The 9,771-nt window shown below is 41.4% G+C and overlaps 1 protein-coding gene across 1 annotated transcript in view; it reads right to left on the minus strand.

The window, feature by feature from the left end:
- cacna2d3a (calcium channel, voltage-dependent, alpha 2/delta subunit 3a) overlaps positions 1-1,071 on the minus strand; it is a 136,947-nt gene extending 135,876 nt beyond the window's left edge. Inside the window, exon 1 of the mRNA XM_039800316.1 lies at positions 207-1,071. Within this exon, the coding sequence (XP_039656250.1) occupies positions 207-322 (116 nt within the window). The 5' untranslated portion in view covers positions 323-1,071. The remainder of the gene's footprint in view (positions 1-206) is intronic.
- Between the last annotated feature and the right edge of the window lie 8,700 nt (positions 1,072-9,771).

The following is a 9,771-nucleotide window of genomic DNA, read 5'->3' on the forward strand; positions in this document are numbered from 1 at the left end:
TTTGCAAGTAGCCTACACTCATTTGCAACCCTGTCCATTTTAAATGTGACAAAAAGACAGAAAGAAAAAAGCAGTAGAAACCATCCAACGACAGGTCGCAATAATCCAGCAAATGTGTGTTGTACTGATACAGCTGGAGTATGTTTAATCCAGTTATGCTTAAAAACTTGGAGATTTAAGTGATGCGTAAAAGAGCATCTACTTACACGGACGGAGGGATGCTTTGGTGGGTTCCTCCCACCTCACTGACCCTGGAGCTTATAGTTGAGAAAAGTAAAAGCAGACACGCACTGGAAACCACACAGCTCCGATCCACCTGCATCTTGGGCAAAAAATACCAGCGAGTTTTGGGCTTATGCTGCCACCGTGGATTAACCCCCCTCCCCCCTCCCCCCCTTCAGAGAATCCAAAAATGAAAAGAAAAAGGGAAAATTGGCGGAAATCAAAAGTCACCTATGCTGTCTGACTAAGTCGTTCATAGCAATGTGTTCAGCTGTTCTTGGTGCGGGACGCGAATGAGCGATGCGCCTTGGCAAACGGCAGGATCCACAGCTGTGTGAGTTATCCAAAGTGCCGCGACGTGGCCCCGCTGACCGGTGCTGTGCACACGGCTCTGCTGCCCGGCGGAAAGTCGAGCTCGACTCCTCCGACAGGGAAAGTCCGCTCAGCCCCTTTGTTTGACCGACCTCACCCGCAGAGAGTGGAGGTTCAGGGGAAACCAGGGAGATCATCAAACGATGTAGCAAGAGCACGCCTACTCCTCTTGAGTGATGCGACTAGCTTCCTCTCCCTCTCTCTCTCTCTCTCTCTCTCTCCCTCTCTCTCTCCCACTTTCTCTCTCACTTTCTCTCCTCCTTACTCTCAGGATCTGAGCATAGGCTACTGACGATGCTGTTATTGTTGTTGTTGAATTACGCCATACTTCTCCCTTTCTTTCCGTCTCTCTCTCTATCTCTCTCTCTCCCCCACTCATGGGCTCTAATACAGTGCTATAATAGCTAGCCTTTAGCTTTCATGTCGGATCAAGTCATGCACTGTGCCCAGTTCACTGAAGCAGGACTTGCTGCCAAAGTGCTGACGAAAGACAGAGGGAGAAGAAAAAATAAAGTGTGTGTGTGTGTGTGTGTGTGTGTGTGTGTGTGTGTGTGTGTGTGTGTGTGTGTGTGTGTGTGTGTGTGTGTGTGTGTGTGTGTGTGTGTGTGTGTGTGTGTGTGTGTGGAAGGACCACATGATAAGTTAGTTATGCTGCACAAAAGCATGTCAATTAAATGCACTTTGTAGCAGTGATGTGGCACTGGCAGTGGGTGGGCATATGGGTTGTGAAGGAGGATGAGAGCCCCCAGGCGACGGACCCCATGTGACAGATCGCGTTTCACATAGAGCTTGAAGCTGAAGGATTCTGGCAAAGCACTGAAAGGGGATCAACACGGACTAAATAGCCTATCTCTACCCCTGCAGTGGTGTTAATTGCAGGCCTGTCTTTCACACTTGAAGACTCACCTTTGACATATGTGGGTCAAACATCAATGTAAAAGAGCCAGTCTTGGTTAGTCAAACCCACAAAACGTCTTTCAAACCTCTCGCAAGAGTCATTACACCAACACAGATGTAGAGTCAACATCACATTATAGACTTTTTCTAATTTGAAACAAAACTGTGTATATACTTTCAGCAAATTAAGGTAGAAAAAGGTGTTGCCTGACAGAGACGAAAGAGATGACGTGGCATACAGCATGAAAGATAGGTTTCATTACTCTGGAAACCTGCAAAAATAAAACAAAAATATCAGTTGTGGAACTGGACTGATTTTTCTTTACTGAATGTGATTTTTTTTATCTACAAGGCTAAAGTCTCCCCTGAGAGTTCCCGGGAGGGAAATGTTATTGTGTAAAGGAATATCCCTGAGCATAGCAGGGGCATTTCGCTTGACAGTACGATAGGGTCTGAATAATAGCAGCTACAGTAAGCAAATTGAATGGCCTAATAAAAAGTATCAAATAAAGAAAAAAATCTGTGCAGTGCAGTTCACGGAAGTCTTTCGGTATCAGGGTTAAAGGGGGGACAGGATAAGTTATTTATGTCTTTCCACATTTTATAATTGTGTTATTTTCTACCCATCCTGGACCTTTTGCTGTTGTCCCTTCCAGATCTCTTTCCTCTTCATCTTGTTTCAATGAGTATTACAGATTGTTCGCACACAGGGTAGGTCTAAGTAGTCTAAGTGGTAATGTTAAACGGAATGTAATAAGCCTTTTTATATATAGCTGATTTTTCCATTTAAGTTGAGCAAATAAAACGGCTCCAAACTAAACAAAAGTCAGATGATAATGTTATTGAACATTAATTCTTCATGTCTCTAATCTATATTCCCAAGGCTCATTTCTTTCTGTCTCACCCCCTTTGAGACAACACAATGTAATACCACTCATGTCCCATGGGACCCCATACACCATCCCATTAGTCCCTCATGAGTTCCAATCCATTGTTATAATGGCCGCTAGCCATGACCCAAAAGACACAGCTAGTCTGGAGAGGGAATAACATTGTTCCAGTGATATTATTCATTGACATTAAATAAGTTCCAGTAAGTAGCTAGAAGCCAAGCACTTTTCCACATAATTCCTGATGTTAGATTTATACACATGAGCTAGAGGCATGTCTCAGGAGAATTTCTAGATGGATGGGGCGTTAAGATAGGCAGCTAAAGTCTGGATTAGCAAGGGATTCTTTTACACACTACAGTCAACCTTGAAACCAATATGTAGCATGCAGTCGCCACAGGGAAGAGGTTAGTAACGTTGTGAGCAAAACCTGCAAGTATTAGAGGACATGAACAAAGACATGCATTTATAGATACATTTAATAATGTATTTATAGATACACGCAAACACACTTCATGGAAAAAAAAAGTGGCGGAGAATTAGTCATGGGTCACATCAGAGGAAAAAACATCAAAGACTAATGACCCAGTACTCCTTTCCATCTTCACACGCCCACGACCCCTCTTGTTTCTCCTCTAACCCTCCCTTTCCTCAGTTCTGAATGCTGTAATCACACCTGATTTTGGAGAGCAGAGTGTACTATAGCTGGTGGTAATTGGGCTGTACCTGGCATTTCAGCGATGAAAGAAACATTCTGACAGTTATAGTGCACTTCCTTTTCCATCCAATAGCGATGGCTTTGAATTTGAATGTCCCTCCAACATAAAACCTACAGCTTTAAAGATTACATGTCATTATTTCCATATCAACTGAAATTTGAATCACTTTGGACTAGTCCCTGTATGCCTGATATCTGTTTTGTCAAATTGACAATATATTTTCTCCTAATTCTGAGAAAGTGAAGACTGTCAGATCTCAGTCCTGACAAAATAATCACAGTCATTCTTCTTGTCATATTAACATACTGGTACAATTGTGCTTTGTGCTATAAGAGGTGTTATTGCATGTGCACAACAGTGGATTACAAGCATTTAAGGGTCATTTCAAACATCCAAGTGATTGTAGTTTACGTGTGGCGCGACTGTAAGGAGGCAGATCTGTGGTTCACAAACTAATGAGATGCTGTTAATATTACTGGAAGATGATAGCTTCTCTCCAAGATGGAAATGTCTTAAAAGTCTCAGAAATAATATTATACAAACTACATGAGACTATGAACAGCGTGAGATCTTCATCACTATGGCCATGTTTCCTTTTCTAATGTCCCTATTTTGACCTAAGGCCTACCAGCTATCCTGTATCTCTAGCAGCTCATTAGCACCAAGGTCAATTCTGCATACCACTACAGAATAAAGGATCAGTGGAAAAGCAAAGGGTAGGCGTTTTGGCATGATTGAACTGAATATGCTGATACTTCATTGAGCGTATATTCTTTTTTCTTTTTTTATCATGCTCCACAAATATGCAGGTTCTTTGACTGTTCTACTGCCAACAATCTTATGCCCTGACATTTTTAGTATAATACCTACACTTAGGTGGGATTTTAGCACCAGAGTGACAGTCCCTGATCATACAATACAGGGCTTTTGGGGGAATTGCACATTTGACAGATCTAATCAAACTGAAAGTTGTTCCCAATTGTGGTCATGATAACCAAATAGCTGCCAATGTTCCATCTTACAGGTCTAAAAACAGTCCCTATTAGACATCTAGTCACTTTTTGTATTTACACTAGAAGGCGGGAGGTTGTGTCTGAGTGTGAGCATCGATGTTCTTATCCATATAGACAGTGCTGGGCTAAGTCCCATTAGTGCCTGGGAATTTCAAAGCGCACCATAAATAATTCTTTGTTACCAGGCTCAGAACTCACCTTGCTTCAGAAATACCTCCCTTAATTCAATTAATAATGAGATGCCAAAGACTTTCCTCCATCCGCACTGGAAGAGAAACAGACGACTGTATTTGATGGAACACAGCTGCCTGTGGAATTTGCACTGTCATGGATCAAAATATCCACTGCATGCAAGATTCATGGGCTCGGAAAACAAGGACAAACTGCACCAAGCTTTGCCATGATAATCAGCAGGGCGCGGTAGTAGCCTCAATGTGAGAGAGGTGAGCTTAAGCCTGGTGTGTCACCTACGAAATCAGGACAGGTAAAATGAATGACTACTGGGCTTTCCTCCCTTACTGGAAACTATGTCCTTGAATTAAACATTTTATCTCAAATGTTTAATAAAGTAAAGGCTGACTGGGCTTGTAAGTTCTTTGAAGAGGAATGTTCAAGCAGATGGAAAGAGAGTAAAAAGCTTTTGGAAGAAATCATCTTCAATAGTGGCTGTCAACATACAGTACACTAGGTTGAATCGATGATTAAAAAGCTTATGCAGAGATTGACTTGGTTCCTCCGGTGCTGGTGAAAGGTAGCCTAATTTTCCAGACTGGCATCTTTTCTTTACATAATTGCTGTGGATGTTTAGATGCCATTTTAACACATTTAGAAAGAGCGAGAAAGGTTTACCCCACGGGGTACCATTCAGTTACATTTGGGGAGCTTCTCGTTATTTATCATATAAAATCTAAAATCTAAACTTTAGAGATGTTTAATAACCCAATGCAGAATAAGATATGTACTATATAAATCCATATAATATAAATGTTAGTTTGTAAGATGAGGCGTAGTAGTGAGTGGTAAAAGTTCAGAAATTCCTCCTTGGATGAATGGTGCAAAAGACCATCTATTATGGCTGATGTTCACATTTTCTATAAAAACTTTCACCTGAAAATATCTGCATAGCTGGCCTAAGGCATAAGCAGAATACAGTTAGCAGCTGCTAAGGGCTCCAATGCCTCAAGGAGCAGATTATAAACTTTAAGTCCTCCATTTAGTTTTTTTGAATAATTTAGGCATTTAAATGAATACTCTTTTTTTTTTACTGTTTTGTTCGCACTTTAGTGAACTTTACTGAACTGTTCAATCAAATCGCTTTCTGCAAACCAAATGGCTTGGGCTGTGACGTCTTTTACTAAAAACATCATGGATATCAGCATGGTTTCTGCAAGCTGTGTAGCTGAAAAGAAAGCACTTACTTAAAAAAACTTAATCTGAATTGTCTGTTACAGTTAAAATATAAAAAAAAATTGGTCAAATCTGTTGTTATGTCTGTGGTCTCTAGATTTGAAAATCCTCTCGTGTGAACCATGCTTAGGTAAGCAATTGAAAGTAAAGACAAGCTCCCATACAAGAGACGGATCGGGATGAGACACGGACCGGCACAGTCAACTGCATCGTGTGTCCTCTGACAAGCAGTCAATAGTGAAAGAAAGAAACAGCTTCTAGCAAAAGAAAAGAAAAGAGTGGGGAATGAAGAGGGGAAGACATCATGTAGCAGGAGGAGAAGAGAGTGAAATGAGTGCTTCAGGCTCTCATAAAACCAAAGATTAATTTGTCATCGAAATAAATGGCATGCATGGGACCCATATTAGTGAGCATTGTGTTTAAAAGCAATTATACGCCAGTCATTTCCTTTTTCTCAGAGATAAGAATCTGAACATTGAGCCATTTATGAAAGACAAATGACTGCAAGTCCCATAATGGCCAAGGGAACTGTGGTGTTGTTGACCCACTATAAAGTAGCCTAGTTGACAGATCATCATGAAACCAATAAATACTAGCATGTTATTTTGTAAAGACTCTGTATAATCTATGTGCATTCTATGTGTTATATTCAAAACTATTCTATTTTTTTTTTTGTTTAGTCATTGTATCTTTACCGTGAACCATGTAGGGCAGAAAGAGAGGATGTTTAGCAAAAAAAAAAAAATCACACTGACCATGACCTTCACATACATCGTAGAGGATGACCAGATATAGTTCCCCACCACCAAACTGTGTGGCAACTACAAGAACCTCAATTAGCCAAGTAATTAGGTCATATATATCAAAACAATGAAGCGCCTGGGTGAGGAGGGACAATGATGGTCGGAGAGGAGATGAATGAAGCAGAAGAGACAGAGAGTGGAGAGTTTAACAAGGAAGGGGGGAAACAAGGATGTATAGAGAGATGAAAAAAGGATTGAGTTGGAGAACACAAGAGAAAGGAAGACACAAAGAGAGACTGGAAGAAACGGGAGGAAGCCATCTGCTACGAAACGAGAAGGTGCTACAGAAAGACAGGGCACTAAATTGAAAGCAACTGGAGCATGGTATGACAGAGGTAGAGGAAGATTTGTCAGGACATATAATCTGGTGTTTAGAGTGCATCTTGTTGGAAATCAGTGTGTCACCCTGGTGACAAATCAGCATGGCTCTCTGGTTTGCAAGGAAATGCAAGAGCCAGGCTGACTTCTCGGCTATCTCACGGTGCTCACTGATAACCACGAAGAACAATTTTGCACATTTTTTTGCCAACATCTTACTACTCATTACTCATCACAGTAAAAAGTGAAGTTAGGATCAATTATAAGACTCTGATGCACCTTCAGTAACTTTAAATAACCGAAAAAAAGAAAGAAATTTCAAACACTCAAGAGAGCACTACATCAGGTCTGACATGAGGGCACTACGTCAGTATGTCACTTTCTGAAAATAATGTGTTTGTGTATGTATGGCTGTATGCATGCATGCATGATCATCCATCCAGTCTGTCTCCTTTTCCGTTTTTCTAAACTGTCATGTCTGCACTGCAGGTCTCCTGAGGGCCAAAGCATCTCATAGCTCACACTTTACACACTGTCCTCGCACTGGGGTTGTGTTCAGATGCAGTAGGTAAACAAACAGAAAGCAGGGATTGTGCTGTGTGTGTGTGTGTGTGTGTGTGTGTGTGTGTGTGTGTGTGTGTGTGTGTGTGTGTGTGTCTGTATAAGAGAATAAATGTCCAGTGAAGAAGTTTATGCAGCAAGGCACACATATACACACATCTTCCTAAACGACAGTAATACCAAAAGCACTATGACAACATGCATAATTAAAGGCACTCCACCTAAAAATAGAAGGGTGGGAAAGAGAGAGTATGGAAACAAGAGATGAGTGAGAAATGAGAGAAAGACAGAGAGGGGTAACAGAGAACTGAGATGTCCACGGCAATAACAAAATAGGAATCCGATGCACAAATTGTGTGGATAGTCTGACTTTTGTATTAGGGAGTAAACTTGTCAATTTTCTTTTCCATCTTCAAACAAACAGTGTGGTGGCAGCCTCTAGCTCACCCAGTAAGAGCGTTCGCCCCATGTTGGCTGAGTCTTGCAGCGGTGCACGGTTCGAATCCAACCTTCTGCCCTTTGCTGCGTGTCATCCCCCCATCTCTCTCCCCCTTTCATGTCTATCCACTTTGAAATAAAGGGAAAAGGCCCCAAAAAAATAAGATTTAAAAAAAGAAAAACTTTGTGAAATGACTCAAGAAGCTGTCTGATTGCCTGAAAGAAAAGACTTGATGGGAGACGTGGCTTCATTATGTGGAGAAATAACCGAAATAAGACGTCTGTGATATTTGCATTATTTTGTGTAGAAGATTAAAAATGGCGCTAAAGTTCTCTACATTCATAACATGTTCGCGATTGATTTGCCTAAAGCATGCCATTCCATTTTACATTCCCCAGCCACTTCAATTAAAGAAAAAACACCTTGCTGTTACAAGTCCTCTCCTTGCTTGCATTATTCTCTCTCTTCTTTACCCCCCCCCACCTCCCATTATCAGCTTATTTCCGATATGCAATCTCCTTTTTATCTTTTTCTTGTGTCTCGTTGGCCGTGCCTCAGTGCACCTTATTAAAATGTATATTTTCAAATCATTCTTCAAAGGCGAAATGTTTGCATAAAAAAACAGAGCCATGCCCCATGTTACAGGAAATTACAGTCAGACTGAGCAGATGGCCCACCTCTTTCTTGCCGACTGCTTTCTGTGTATTGGTTTGCGAACATTGTGCTACACAGCTGCAAATCAAGTGACAAAACACTGTATACTTTCAGTCATTATATTAGCTTATCGTTGTTTCTTCAGATTCTGAAACGCAGCCCAAGCACTTGGCACATAGCTGTCAAAACAACCTATTTTCAGCAAATATGTAGCTCTACAGCACCCGATCTGTATCCACAAAACACACATATTCATAAAACAACCCAGCACATCTTTCAACAAAATGACTGAGCTACTGTAGAGCAGCATACAGTGAAACTCCTCTGATCCACCCTGGGACTGTTTATTTGTTTAAACCCCAAAGCCTAGGCTGTCTTGTTGATAACCAACTCATTTGCAATGATAACATGCCCAAGACGCTATAATGAGGCCATTCACTGCCGCTGTGCTGACAGAGGATGAGGAACTCGGAGGCTGTGATTGGCTTGACTGTGATGTTCAATTAACAGTCAACTCACCGAGTCCTAACGCACATCAAAGTGCCCCATTGGGCCAAATCAGTGATTGACATTGCAGAATAATCCTTGGCACTGAAGGGCTGAGCAATATTATCTCAAACTATTTAACACAGTGGACACACCAAACAAGGAATGTAAAAAAAGAGAAAAGTAAGAACTTAAAAGGTTTAAGAATAAAAGAGGAAGAGGGATAGTCTAGTCTACTGCCAGGATGCTGCCATTCCAGGCCCTAACCAGTTGCGTAAAAAGCGTATGAACACAGATTCCTAAAAAGGTCCAACTTTACCCACCTACCATCGTTAGTATCCTTCCCATCTCTTCTGCTCCCAAAATGCAAAGCAGCTTAGACAGTGGAACCCCGTCACAGTTTGGCTGCAACAAAGGAGTTGTGCGGAGTACCCTGCGGGCCCTGTGCTTTCTGGCTGGCAGCTTTACATATAAAACAGGCAGGCCTATCTGTCTCTGCACAGGCTGTGGCCACAAAGTCCGAATCCCCAGCTTGGAGTACTCTGAGGATCCTCGCTCTGGAGTTCTGCACAAGGAGAGATTAACAACAAACACTAAACATGACTCTTCTGTTTATGTCTCAGAAGTAGGGAAGTTATGGATCACTGTGGGACGTTTGGTCAAATAAAAGTCTCCTACTTCCCTGTCGACACAAATAATCTTTGTCCCTGCTCTTCAAAGCTCTTGATGAATCTAATTTTGTAAATTATTTGTTGAATTTAATGTGAAGCTTAAGCGCTGGTATTGGCTACTGCTGTTCAAGTCGAAATGAAGTTTTAGTCACGTTTCAAGTTATCGCCACTGACCATCTCTGCAGCAAATGAAAACCATTTAAATTCCGTCTTTTCTTTGGCTTTCATAATTGGTCACAGCAAATCTTAATGTATCATATTTCAGTTATTTGGAGGTGGTATATCCAGAACATATCCAGAGGTAGCGACCAGAAACTGT

This window comes from Perca fluviatilis, chromosome 5 (genome assembly GCF_010015445.1).
Source record: "Perca fluviatilis chromosome 5, GENO_Pfluv_1.0, whole genome shotgun sequence".
NCBI lineage: Eukaryota > Metazoa > Chordata > Actinopteri > Perciformes > Percidae > Perca > Perca fluviatilis.